This window comes from Lingula anatina, chromosome 3, assembly GCF_051362555.1.
Source record: "Lingula anatina isolate TDL-2025a chromosome 3, LinAna3.0, whole genome shotgun sequence".
Classification (NCBI taxonomy): Eukaryota; Metazoa; Brachiopoda; class Lingulata; order Lingulida; family Lingulidae; genus Lingula; species Lingula anatina.
The window spans coordinates 3,187,908-3,202,883 of NC_141769.1; the positions used below are offsets into that span (position 1 = coordinate 3,187,908).

The window sequence follows — 14,976 nt, forward strand, 5'->3', positions numbered from 1 at the left end:
ACAGATGCCTATGATGAATGTCCTAAACTTATATAATTTTGAACGCTTAATTCAAGCGTGGGCTCGAAATAGGACATTACGTTTTCGTCTATAACTTAGTGGATAACGCAATCCAAAGATCCCACAGTTCGTGTCAAATTTACGTAAGGTCGCGCAAAGAAAACCCAAGTCCACATAATGACCAGTTAAATGATTTATTCGTTGACGCTAAGCAACTACATGATATTCTAAGTGAAGCCTCCAACGCTTAACCCGTCAGCTCCGTACTCCGTCGCTTCCAACCTCCTCCTCCGCTGCTTCCTTCTACATGTCCCCAGTCTATCTCCCCGTTCAATTCTCCTCACTCACTTTAAATACTATTTTGTTATCTTTACATGGATCCAGTGCTGCACTAGTATGAGATGTACGTCAAACATAATTACCTTTAATTGTATAATTAATTTGACCATGGTGTCTCCAATACAGCTTCTCATATTTGCTGCACGCTCTGTGAAGGCTGAAAATGGGATGATTATCCTGGATGGCTGGTATGTTTTATATGTAGAAATAGGATACAAAGTTATTTATATATTGTATTATCCTGGATGGCTGGTATGTTTTATATGTAGAAATAGGATACAAAGTTATTTATATATTGTTTTATCCTGGATGGCTGGTATGTTTTATATGTGGAAATAGGATACAAGATCATTTATATATTGTATTATCCTAGATGGCTGGTATGTTTTATATGTAGAAATAGGATACAAATTTAAGTTATTTAATATATTGTATTATCCTGGATGGCTGGTATGTTTTATATGTAGTCCTTAATATACAAAGTTCTTTATATAGTGTGTTCAGTTGTTAGAAATTGGTATTGGGACTATGTAATGTAAGCTCATAAATGGAAACACACCCTTTTGAGATTGTGATTATTTTTTTTATTTTTATCAGCCAATACTTTACATAAACTTATATAAAAAGTTTGAAAATTGTTCTCATTTTCTACATCTAAAAGTCGAAGGTGGCAACTTTGAAAAAGAAAAAAAGGATGAGATTTTAGAAATTAAGAAAATAACAACACATGTACACATGCACAGGTAAGTGAACTAAACTGCATTCAATCACTTTATTCACACATGCACAATTTCCAGTCAAATTCATTCCCTTCTGGTCATATGTCCACATACAGGTTAAATCTGAAGATGCCATTCAGCCAGGCATCCAAGATAGTGGCCCTCCGTCCTGCGCTGGAGGCCCTGAATATCAGAGCTACCACAGATCCTGAGGGCACTGCACACCCCATGCCACTGGATGAGCAACTGATGCAGGTGTTCAGGGCGCTGTCCAGGCCAAATGCTGGCAGCTTTGGAGTGGAGAATAATTACTCTGGGAAAGAGACGGCAGCAGGGTGAGTGTTTTTCATTAGTGTTATAGCATCTAGTAAATAATACATACATAATTCCATTTATGGAGCAGAGAATAGAGACATTGGGGATTTTTGATAAATGCTATTATGAAGAAATATTTAGATGCAGGTGTGTTGATATTTCTAGTTTGACTGTAGTACGTGCCATCACTCCTAACACTCTGTCATACTGGTACAGTACATATGTGATATATGTGCATTTGGACCTCTGCCATTACTAGCTATGGAATTTTTTTTTCATTTAGAAATTAACATTATTCCATTTTCACCTGTAAATGATTTAAAAAGGAAACAAGTGGGAAAACAACAGAGAGGCAATTAAGCCTGACAGAACTTCAGAGTGCTTCCTGTTTCATATTTTTAATAATGTATAAAAACTTGAAATGTATATGTTTAATGATTTTTTATTTTAGTTGGTTTTAATTCTGATCTCTTTTTTTTTTTTACAGTGGCCCAGGATTTGGCCCACCACCTCCAAAAAGGTTCCACTCGGGTGTTGGAGGGGGACCTAGATTTGGAGGAGGACCAAGATTTGGAGGTGGATTTGGTGGCCGAGGAGGAGGATTTGAAAGAGGTGGATTCCGAGGAGGAAGAGGCAGGTTTGGTGGAGGAAGAGGTGGATTTGGAGGTGGATTTCGCGGAGGAAGGGGTGGATTTAGGGGTGGATTTAACAGAGGAGGATTTTAATATTTTGAACAGGGGTGTGAAATAATATGTGAACACTTTAATGTGAGAGAAACTGCCTGCTAATGGATATTTCAGTGGATATTTCAAATGTGTATTATGAAAAAGTTTTTCATAGTTTTAAACAATTCAAAGGCAAATCTTACACCTCATTTGATTGGAGTAAAAAATACAATAAAATAAGTCTGAGAAAGACTCAGTGACACCTAATTTCTGTCCAGAACTGATAAGTACCACCCTGTTTATATCTGTACAATGCTGTACTCCTCATTCTTCATAAGCCTCACCTCTTTGGCCTGTCATGAGTTTTCATATGTTTAGATGTCTGCAGTATGTAACACAGGGAGCAAGTGTACAGTCTACATGTGCAAATGTACAGAAAGCATTTTTATAAGTGTTACCATACAGTCATGTAACCCAAAGGGCGTCCATCTTCCCTGAAAAATGCATTATACTCTGTGTTGCAAAATGATTGTAATTTGCAGAATATGGCAATTACATTTACTTGATGTATGCAATGTGGAACAATTTTACAGATACATTTTTAAGTCATAGCTAGATAATTGAAATTACATTATTCCTATGGAGTGGTACATGTAGCAATAAAAGTGAAAAACAGGCCACCTTGTGTTTCTATTCTATACCTGTATATATAGTGAAACAACCAAAAATGTTACACAAGAAAATATTATATCCAAAATTATGAATGTAAAAGATAAGTTTTAAGGTAAGTTTCCCCCAATGAAAAGATCAAGTCATAAATTACCAGTTATTGAAAATTGTATAATAAAGGATAATTGCTTTGGGGAAAAAAATGTTATTTGTATGAGAAATAGCCTATATGAGAATTTAATTCTAATTTCAGCATTTTGATTATCAGTTCTGATTTTCATGAATGTGGAGTATGTAAAATTTGGCTCTTTAAAAAATTGTAATAACATATTCTCACAAAGCACAGCAGCTGACCAATATTAGTTCAGTGGTGATGACGGCAGCTATAATACCTTTCTACAAATCTTCTCTGTGGCACGAAATACATGCACTGAGCAAAAAATATAAATGCCCCATGTAATACTTTACAAATTTTATCTGCATTGTTATGTTTATATTAAATCATACAAAGTGAACTTTGTTGTTCAATGTGCTTTAGATAAAAATTAAGATTATAACACAACATCAATTCATTTGGAGTTGCCCATTACATATTACATAAATAATTCACATGGGTTGTTTGTATTTTTCCTCAGTTTATATTCAAATAAATTATGTTTTCAATTCAGTGACGATGATTAACACAATTGTACAATCATTTAATTCAATTATGTTGCAAGGTCATTCTGAATATTAAAAAATAATAACACTAAAATTTAAAATTAAATAAGATAAAAAATTCTAAATTTGACAACAAATCCATGTTACTTAAAAATGTTGACAACAGTTCAGAAGTTCTGCGAAAAGAAATTATATGACCTTTAAGACTAGAATCTATGTGATTCTCAAAATGAAAGACTTTGTGATGTCCTTAAATATTTCTTGTCAACTTTGTTGATATAGGGGTGAAATCTTTGAAAACTAAGAATATAGATTTATGTCTCCTTGATCTAAGCTAATTTGAATATAACAACATGCTGATAAAGTGATGTGACAAACTCAAGTATGATTTTCGAAATTTGGCCGGTGACGGCCGCATTTATTGAAAGTCCCAAAACTAAGAGAAATGAAGCAGACTAATAATAAACACCGAATAGTGTTGACAATGACATTAAACATTAATGTGTGCGCCTGAAATATCTACATTTAAAATAAAATTTCCAAAGAAATAGTGCACACATTTCAATTTGTGGGGTTGCAAAGAGGCCTTGACAAATACCCCAAGGTATCGTCTAGACCTAGACAGCCCTTTCGTACTTTCAAATTTCACTCAGGGGCAAAATGCAGAGGAAATTGTTGATACGACCACAAATGCTTTCACTGCTTGGGGGGGAACCACCCAGCCTTTCGTCACAACCCCAAACCATCCCACACAGGCCAATAGGGGTCCCCACCCCAGCAACCAGGGTTCTCAAAACACCAGTAGACCCCATAGACCCCAACAAACTCTGTAGGTATTGGTAATGGAAGCTGCTAGAGTTGGCACGAGAGTTGAGGAGAGCCCTATTCCAGAGATCCAAATTTATGTCCTGCCATGGGTCACCTGACCTCTCCTTATTTATCCTAAAATTGCGGTCATAGGCTAACCAGTCCCCCCTCAGGCCCGCCAAAACCTTTATATCCTCAGCATATTTCAGCAAGTTGGGGGCTTCAAGAGGGTGATTTAAAGCATAGACAGAAATAAATGTATGGAAGGCAGTAGTCCACTGACCAAGAGAGGTAATTTGTGGCTTTTTACTCTGGGGTATTACGAGAGTGAGTTGGCCGTTATGATTTTCCATGGCTAGTGGGATAGAATCTCCTGAGGGCAGTTGAGAAGCCTGGTCTTGAAGAAGTAGGGCCAGGTCTACGAATTTGTCTCCCCAAATCCGATCTTTTACCTTGTTATCAACCTGAGCATGTAGGGGGATAGACTTAGTGTTGTATCTTTGTGATGTAGAGGGTTGGGGTGATACCATACCTGGGTCAGTTGGAGAGGAAGACGACGTGGAAGGCAAAGTGCTGGTGGCTGGGTTGCTATTAGTTTTTTTTTTTTTTTTTTTTCAGTAGCAAATAAATATACAATCTTACAGTTTTTGACTTATGAATCGCACACACACAAACACACACGCATACTTGGACCCTATTTCTCTCTCCGTAAAAAAAAAAAGGTTATACAGTTACAGTATTGCATAAACGGGTAGAAAGTAGACATTGACAATTCATGTTGTTAACTTACAATTGGAATTCTAAGAGGTATATCATAAGCTTGTTGCTTGTCAATTAAGTTGTAATATGCGATCAATATTTTCCCATTTTCTTTTAACATGTTGTTGTTTTTGGTCGGTTTACATATATAAAGAATATAAACAAATATTTCTGTAATAATTAACGTATTGTCTAGTTCCTTCCCATGTTGGGATTTCTGATTTCGTTCTACATAGACTAATATATTTCTTAATTATTAAGATAAGTAGATAAAAACCTTTTATGTCACATGATTGCACAAGGCCGAGTATAAAAATCTCGGGAGATCTCTGGGTTGCTATTAGTTGGCATAGGAGCCTCAGTGCTGGTGGAAGGAGTGGAAAGTTCAGGGTTGTTTTGCAGATTCTGTGCTGCAGCCAGGTTTGCCGCTACAGTGCCCAATTTTGCCACGACGTCAGTCACTTTCTCCACCATGTTGACAATATGCTGGTTATCAATAGATGCTGGAGCTGAAGGTTGAGATACCTTTTCAGCAGAAGGTGTGGGCGGGAGAGCTAGAGTAGCAGCTGAGGAAGACGCCATAGAGGCTGCTGGGACTGGAGATGGTGATCGGAAAGAGGTCCTCTTAGTCTTGCGGGAGCTTGGACGTAAGTATGGAGTTGCTTTTCTTTTTCTCTTTGGAGGCACTGAAATGCATAACACAGACAGCGGCAGATTGATGGTTAAAATGTTTATGTAATTTATACTACCTTGATAATGAGGAGATGGGGAAGGTGGCGGGTATCCAAAATTGAAAACAGCGTAAATGTGTTGAAAATCAAATTTTCTGACTTGAACTATGCATAAAAGCAGAGTGAGATAGAGTAATAGTGCTCGTTTGGTTAAATGCTGAAGCGCGGACGTAAAAGGGGACCCCCATCTGTGATTGGACAAGATTTCCATGGGGAATGTAGCAGTGAATCCGCCTTCAAAAAATGCAGCATTGAATCCAAGGCTACCAGCTAGCTTGTAAGTGTTAGACCGTCGCCATAAATTAACGTTTGACTATGCCAAACTTCCCTTTATGTCTCCTGTATCTAAGCTAATTTGAATATAACAACATGCTGATAAAGTGATGTGTCAAACTCAAGTATGAATATGCAATGGGCATAACTGTAAAACTAGGATAGCCTAATCTTAAGACGGGAAACCTTTCTGATTGTGGCGCCAAGCAAACTGCGGTAGAGCTTGTATTGTCCCACATCCGAAAGGTGCACCCCGTCGGGTTTAATGTGAGAGGCAGAGAGACCATTACAGGATTAAGTGGTCTTCCTGTCATGTAGGTCCGCCGTATGTAAGTCGCGGCCTTGCTAGCACTCCGCTCTTCTAGATCTGAATGGTCCCATGGAGTCAATATTAAGTTATTGTTGACATAAATCCATGCATATAACATATATTATCTTCTATGCTAATTATGTAATAACTTCCATATCTTGATAGATATTTATTGTTTATAATTTGGATGACCACTTAGATCAACTACTGACATGTTCCAATATGTGGGTTTCTTACGTTTCATCCCTGGGAAGAAAAATACTTTCTTCAGGAGAGTGCTATCCACGTGTAACACTTGTTTTTTCCTACCAGATGTTTTTAATTTTGCTACCTGTGCATTTGCCTGAAACAGAAGAAATAATTAGTTGTTTTTAATGGTTTACTTCTTCTATCCCCCTTATTATTTTGGCAAATATTTGTTTATATTTATTATTGTCACGTAAAAAGTAAGGATGATAGGTTAGCTGCCCTCTTTATTAGCTTATTAGCTTTCATGTTAACCTTTCACCAATAAAAAAACCATCAATTGTTATTCAAGGTCTTAGGTTTGGTAACATTAGACTAACTTTTTTCTCATTTGTAGATACAAGGGGTATTATCTCATGATGTAGAACATATTTGGTGCATGCATTTGAATGTCTGGTTGGCTTTATTGAAGATTACATATTCAAGATGGAAATTCCAATTTTAACTCCTAACATTTCTTATATCTTTTAACAAAGGTGGTTGAAAGTCACAAATGTGAATAGTGTCAGTTGGTGGAATAATATGGTATTGGACTCTGAAGTTCATGACAACACTTGCCTACATCTCAATTAAAATAGAGATATATATAAATGAAATGAATTGAAGTGAAAGGAATAAATAGTTAAATAAATAGATGATGATGGTAATAATGATTAATTAATGAATTAAAGATATGTGATATGAAATAAATCTCAGCTTAATAACATTTTATTAACTCTGAATTTTTAAAAAACTTAGATTGTTTGTTAATAGACATGTTGCAGAATATGACAGTTTACCTTTGTTAACAAGGACTGGACATCCTCTTTACAAGCATGTCTGCTGAACACATCCACAATGGCCTGGATGAACCAAGTTCCTTTCTCTTTGCTTCTCCATGACACAAAGTCTGGGAATTGATATGGATACAGTAATATCAAGTTTCAAATTAGAATAAAAAAGACATCAGCATGTGCGTTAAATTTCCTAGTATTTATACCAAATATTGCATTATATAATCCTAACCAAAGCTCATCTGTATGATTTCTTGAAAGACTTGCCAATGTTTCCTTTTGAAAATGTTACCATATTCTGCATATTGTAAACAAATGTTGCGGGCCATTCAGCATAAAAGATCTGAGTATCAACTGGTCCAAGAATCAAATATAGTGGACCCTATGAATGTTTTTGGAGGCCACCACTCACTACAACATGGGGAAACATAAACTTATTTTGCCATCTGATATGCCCCAAGAATGCTGGAATGTCTTTTGAGTTGCATTTGCCCTCACTAATAAAAACAGATTCTGAAGGCAAAAGCTGAGTATAATAAGAGGTGTAAATGTCGCCATATTTTTGTGGTATTTTGAGTTTTCCTGTGCGGCGCATGCATGAGTGTTCAAAACAGGAGGTTAAACCTGAAAATGTTCAACCTGGGATTCGGTTTCACTCTGCATGTGTGAACAAGCAAGTGAATAGGATTTTTTACCAGAAATTTGACTTTGAAAAATCCGGATTTTTCAGATGGCATTGTGATCAGGGTAAAGTCTCAAGACTTAGAATCAAAGAGATTGGAACAGAATGGGGTCTGAAATAATGGCAGACTAGAGAGTAAGGTGCAACAACAAATTAAAGCTGTTTTCTGTCAATTTTCAGGAACATTGAAAAGTTATTTATTATTATAATGTATGTTCTATTATATATTTTAGTGATACACTGTAGGGTAAGCCCATTGGCTTCAGCTTCCTTAACCCTCATCCACAAGGAAATGGAACCCTACGTAAACCCTGAAACCGGGCCTCGGAGGCCCGGTGTACCATGAAAATCTGACTTCCCTTAAATGTGACTCCCCAGTCAGATTTTCATAATGAAAATGTGACTCCCCCTATGAAATTTTGACTCCCCCCCCCTCCCCCCCCCAAAAAAAAAAAAAAACATTCATAAATCTCATTTAATTTGAGTAAATGACTATGATCTTGCAGTATGCATAATGGAGGGCACATTGGCACTTTTTGTTAGTGTGCAGGTGAAAATTTTCATGAAAAAAAAAAAAAATTTAAGATTTTTATTTTACCACCCAAGGACTCCCCTATGAAAAAGCTATTTATTTGACATTTGATGACCATTTCAACATCTTTCCTTTTAGGATACTTTATGAAGTTTATATTGGAAGTACTTGAAAGTTTGATGGTAAAAAATTGGGTAAAAAAAACACACCCAATTCCCCTATGTAAAAGCTATTTATTTGTTATTTGATGATCACTCTGACATCTTTTCTTTTAGGATACTTTATGAAGAATATATTGGAAATATTTGAAAGTTTGAATGGTAAAATACTGGGTGAAAATAAATAAAAAAAATTTATGATAATCTTCATTTTCATATGCATGGAATTTGGACTCCTATGGACTCCCATTGGTGAAAGGCCCCATTTTATATTTGCTGTTGTTTTTCCCATTTTTTCCCAAAGCTGAATGAAAACTGGGGATTAATGATTTTAAATGGATAATGAATTTGTATTCTTGTACCCATAGGACTTTGACTTCCCCAGTCTTTCAAATATTTCCAATATAATCTTCATAAAGTAAAAGTTAGGGAAAGGTGTTGAAATGATCATCAAATATTTAACAGATAGCTTTTTCATAGGGGAGTTATTGGGTGATAATATGCACATTTTAAACTTTCTTATTTTTCATGTTTTCTTTTTAGTTTTTTCACCCAATAATTTACCATCAAACTTTGAAATATTTCCAATTGATCTTCATAAAGTAAAAGTAAAGGAAAGATGTTGAAATGATCATCAAATATTAAATAGATGGCTTTTTCACAGGGGAGTCACTGGGTGATAAAATGCACATTTTTAATTTTTGTATTTTTTATGTTTTCCTTTTAGTTTTTTCACCCAATAGTTTACCATCAAACTTTCAAATATTTCCAGTATAATCTTAATAAAGTAAATTTAAAGGAAAAATGTAGAAATGATAATCCAATATCATATAAATAGCTTTTTCATAAGGGAGACAATGGGCGGTTGAGTGCATATTTTTAATTTTCTTATTTTTTCATGAAAATGTTCACCTGCAGACTAAAAAAAAGTGCCAATGTATCCTCTATTTAACATACTACAAGATCTCAGTCATATACTCAAATAAAGTAAGATTTATTAAGTTTTGTGGAGGGGGAGTCCAATTTTCATGGGGGGAGTCAGATTTTCATGTTATTTTCATGTTACACCAGTCCCTTGCTCGCTTTACCTCCACCTGGGTGAGTATACACTGTGTATGGAACATGCGGAAAAATCTTTTTTTTTCTCAAAATAGAAAGTTTCGCGAAGCTAGCGCAGTCTATCAGGTATGTAATAATGATAGATTTAAACTGATATCTGCATATCAGGTGACCAAGGTGACCGTTTACTCATAAATAATAATTTCTCCAGGTCTTGAATCTTTCACAGGTAGATTTCTATTCTGTATACATTTCTAGACGTTGTTTGAACAAAGCTCCACACAAATGTAAAACCCAACAATGCATCACATATCTTATATACACATGCTCCCATGTGGAAGTAAAATTATCAAGGGACGGGCCTCAGAGGCACGGTTTCCAGGAAATGGGACTAACTTTTGGAAATGTACATATGGTGTAAATTATTTCAAAACTAATTATTTATCCATTGATGGGGTATAAGTTGCTTGAGGATTACATGAAAGGAACAGGCTCAAAACCTCATGCGAACAAAGAGAGAGCAAAAGATACATGGGTCTGGGCCTGCGAGGCCCCTGAAAGGTGGATGAGGGTTAATAGTGGAGATAGCATAGACTTTTTTTACATTTATGACACTATTTTTATCATTTGCTCTGAAAATAACATGTTTGACAAGCAGAATATGGTACACTAAAAATTAAATAAGCTTTTTCTGTTCTCACTTGGAGTGGTGGCTTTTGCCACAAGGACGTCTGCCATTGTTGGGACAGTCTCATCTTGGTCCCCAGGTGCATCATGGACCGTACTGGTGTTCTGGATTTCTGACAATATCCTGGTAGGGTCTGACAGGGATCCTTGCTTAGCACCACAATCTTCATTTTCTGTAGAGTTTGTAAAAATTTAAGTTTTATAGGTGGCATGTTATCAGTCAGTAGGGTTTATTTTGTAAGGATCATGCCTGCATGTACAATACTTTTTATGGACAGAAATTGTGGTTATTATAAACAATAAAAGTATTAAAAAGACATTTGATATCTTGATCAATAATTGAACTCTGTCAGAACTATAAGCTTCCGTGCAATGAATGTAAATATATGAATATGAATTAACAAAGACATTCTTTTTTTCTATTTTCTGTACAAGCTTGGTGTGGGCTCAATCAGTGCACAGAAGATCTGAGTTACAGTACTCATACATGTATATTTATAGCCCACCATCATAATTTTTCTCTTTATAAAAAAGGATATATCATACATACTTTAAATTGCTACTCACTTCCTTGACAAGCCTGAATGAAAACCATCTTTGGTTTACTTCTTAAGGCAGGGCAGTTTGCATTATTGAAAATATGTAAAATATTTTCATAAGGCACAACATTCCCATCAGTACCAGTCACAGCTCCTACTTGTCCATGGCTCATTATCACCAATATGAAGGAATCGTACTTGAAATGGTCAGGTTTGGCACTTTCCTCTTTTAATATGTCCATAATTCCCTACAAAATAATAACAGCTGGTGTACAACTACACCATAAACTGCATGTGAAAATGTAAATATATTAAAGACAAGGGAAAGGTAACAAAAATTAATATTGAGTACTAGTAAGTGTTTTATTTAGAATACTCTTAAATGTTTTTGCCGTTAAACTCTGTAATTTTTCATTTATCAATTCCTATTAATTGAATTATTTTATGTATATGTAAAGTCTTCTGAACATGTTATAATGGATTTAAGACTCAAAATAAATTTATTATTATTATTATTATTATTATTATTATTATTACGTGTACCTTTGCAGTCAGATCATGGTGAACTGTCACCCAGTAGTTCAATTGATGTAGTAATGCATCCATTTTGTCCACATCCATTTCTGTTCCTTTACGTTCAGAGAGTTTTTCATAGTTGAAATGTTTGTTATTGATGATTAGGGCCCGCCCCCTTGGGTTGGAAGTATTTTTATACACCTAATGGAAATAACAAATGCAACTTGCATTTACTGCATTAAATGCAATTTATTGTTTTAACACTAGGAATAAATAGCTGTCAAAGCAATTTAATACTTTCTTCTAATTTCTTTCTCTCCCTTTTTAACATTTAATTACAAAGAACAAGAGCAAAAGATATTTGTAAGAAGTTAATTATCAATTAATGAAAACTTTACCTCATTTGTGTTATTAGCATACTTTGCATAAAAGTAAGGAGTGCATGGTTTCACTTTCACTTCATTTTCCTTCTCTGTCTCTCCTAGGTATATAAAAAAATGCATGATAAGATATTCAGTCAAATGAACATTCATTCTTTCACATCACATTCAACAATTGTTGTAATTTGAAATGTGGTATTGAGGTTTGTCTTACAACAACATATGGGTGGGCTTTAAAGCATTTATTTCTTTTCTAACTAATATCACTAACTATGTTACGTTTTGACCAATTAAATATTTTAAACGCATTAGGCAGCATGTACATGTAAACTTTCTAATATGTCCAACCGATTAAGATTTCACAAATAACAATTCATAAATCTAACATGGTAGAGAATAAAAAGACTCCTCCTTAACAGACAAGATAGAACAGAATTTAACTTTGAAGGATGGCTGTGGTGAATTTAGGATTGATGAGGGAATAAGTGAAAAATGGTGGCAGTGCAAGAAAGAAAATAATGATACTAATAAAATAATAAAACAGGTTTTGTCAAATTTGATGCAATATATTTCATATATAATGCTGAAGAGCATACCACCACTTACCTGCAGGTAACCTAGACATTCAGAAAATGTAACCAGCATACAGGTTCAAGCCCAAGGGATTTCAAAATGACACGCTGGCAATGCACATATTTACTCCAACACACATACAGTGTTGCTCATACACATAATCCATTTCATAATTTGCCAATAGGGAAAAATGTATTTTTTTCTTGAGGAGGGAGATTAATACGTTTTTTAAATATATTTCCATTGCTTTAAGACGCTGGTAGTGTCACGCAATAACATGTTACCATGTTCATAATGTTACCATTAAATGATAAAATAGTTAAATAGTACATGGTTTTCTCCAAAAATATCTTAAACTGCATATTTAATGTTTTCTTTGCTTAAATTAATTATGCACACCTGATCTCAAACTGATATAATTGCTTCAACAATTCAACAAAGGTTGTAGCATTGAGAACTCACCTTGTTTTTTGCCTCTCTTTCTAAGGTTGAACTTGGCTGCACTATCTGTTGAATTGTGACCAGACTGAGACAGCTCCATGTTTGGTCCATGTAACAATTGTCAGTTATTTTGTGTTAACTGAAATGTTAGAGATACAGACTTGGTTGAATGACCCAAATCAATGTTCGTCCCACCTACTACAAGCTGTAAGTGGGTAATTAACTTTCATGCCCGCTCAGCTGACAGCTATTTAGCATGAACCCCCAAGGAATTAGGTCTAGTAGTTGGCTCGATCTTATCTCTGGGAATGGGGTCTTACTTCAACTTTTGTGTCAATTCATCTCCTCTGCATCCTACAGAAAGAATGTGTAATTGTTGTCATAAGAATTAAACCATAAACTCCTGAAATGTTCTAAATTATCACATTTTTCAGTGTAAAATTCCTGTGTGGTACTAGTAATTATTTATAGTACCTGACATACTGCCAACCAATATGGATGCAATTGTAATCCATGGGTTGTTTGTGATTCATTTTTTTCTTCATCATCTAGGGGTGCTGGGGTGTTGTTTAACATAGTTTAATGACTGGGGAAGGTTTGGAGGGGGGACCAAGATTAGGAGGTGGACTTGGTAGCCGAGGAGGAGGATTTGGAAGAGGTGGATTCCGAGGAGGAAGAGGTGAATTTGGAGGCGGAAGAGGTGGATTCCTTGGAGGAAGGGGTGGATTCAACAGAGGATTTTAATATTTTGAACAGGGGTGTGAAATAATATGTGAACAGCTTATTTACTGTGAGAGAAATTGCCTTCCAAATATTGACTTATAACAGAAAATACAGAGCTTTTTAAACAAATTTTCCGATTTCCACATGGCAGTGGATATTTTACATGTGTATTATAAAATTGTATTTCATTGTCTCAATAGTTTTAAGCAATTCACAGGCAAATTTATTCTTACCACTCATTTGATCTGAGTAAAAAAGTACATTACATCAAAGTAACTTAAGGCTGATATGCCTAGCAGCATGGCAGTAAATATTGGCCTTAATACTGATCTTGATGGGCAAAAATACAGGCTTAATTGTCCTTGGCCTTCCTTTCTTCATAAAAAATTCCATTGCTATTTTAAGGCACATTAATTTTTAGTTGTTTCAGGTGTAAAATGTCAAAAATTTTCAAAATTTGAATACATTGTTAGAAACAATACAGTAGTAACTACAGTATTGCATATATAAAAGATTATTTTTGATTCAGAAGAGCAAGAGTATACTGTTCTAATATACTTATGATAATAAAGTAAATGCATCACATATATCAGCTAGTAGTTTTACTAAGTACTGTATCATACATGTATTTTATCTTAGTATTTTTAATTAATTTTCTCATGTTCATTTAAGACTTGTCTGCAAACAAACTAACCAATGTCACCAAAAAAACCTCCACTTCTGGCTGTAATGAACTGTTGGACAAAATGATGCCACTATCAATCTGAACCCACACAGTAGGTACATTTTATGTTACCCTTTTATTGTCGCTATAAATTGATTTGATACATGGTGCCGACATTATCTCTAACAAATTTTGGCACTTTTGCAGTATTCAACAACCCCCACCACCACCTCTGTGATATTCAATATATTTTTCTAAATTAATTTGGATGGTGACTTATTTTGAGCTTTCATGAAACAACCATCTGAAATTAGGGCTACCGCATGGGCAATTAGACCACTTTAGATGCACCCGTCATTCACCCTAAGACATCCTTAATCCATCTAAACTTCAGTCCCTCAATGCTATAATCTAGCAGTAACATACATGTCCCCTTTTTACAGACCATTCAGAAACATTCCAGATAGACACTTGCACGTTATAAACACTGTGATAAGGATTCCGGATTCCAATATATACCATACAGCTTGAATCACAAGCATTCAAATACAAACCAAAACGTTCACGTCACTCATAAGTGTTACCTCTGCTCTTGCCAAAAGTTAAGGTAGATCGGTCAGTACGTAATTTGACGATTTGCGCAATTTCAGCGCATCGTCAATCGTCTCTAACGACACTACAGTCTGTTTTATCAATTTGAGGAAATAAAATAATCTATAAGATAAACACACATTATCAACTTGTCTGTAACTCTGT

General features: G+C 35.1%; 2 protein-coding genes across 2 annotated transcripts; one reads left to right on the top strand and one right to left on the bottom strand.

Annotated features, from left to right (window-relative positions):
* The first annotated feature begins 6 nt into the window (after positions 1-6).
* On the top strand, positions 7-2,718 carry LOC147762788 (ATP-dependent RNA helicase A protein-like). Its single transcript, XM_087007680.1, has 3 exons — positions 7-527; positions 1,175-1,393; positions 1,861-2,718. Exons 1-3 carry the CDS (start codon positions 397-399, stop codon positions 2,096-2,098), a joined length of 588 nt encoding a protein of 195 aa, XP_086863806.1. The 5' UTR covers positions 7-396; the 3' UTR covers positions 2,099-2,718.
* A 2,500-nt stretch (positions 2,719-5,218) lies between these two features.
* On the bottom strand, positions 5,219-13,892 carry LOC147762789 (caspase-3-like). The gene is made up of 8 exons (XM_087007748.1): positions 12,855-13,892; positions 11,838-11,920; positions 11,467-11,640; positions 10,952-11,171; positions 10,399-10,557; positions 7,273-7,382; positions 6,485-6,590; positions 5,219-5,619 (listed from the first exon to the last, which is right to left on the bottom strand). The coding sequence occupies exons 1-8, from the start codon at positions 12,931-12,933 to the stop codon at positions 5,219-5,221; spliced, it is 1,332 nt and encodes a 443-aa protein (XP_086863874.1). The 5' UTR covers positions 12,934-13,892.
* Between the last annotated feature and the right edge of the window lie 1,084 nt (positions 13,893-14,976).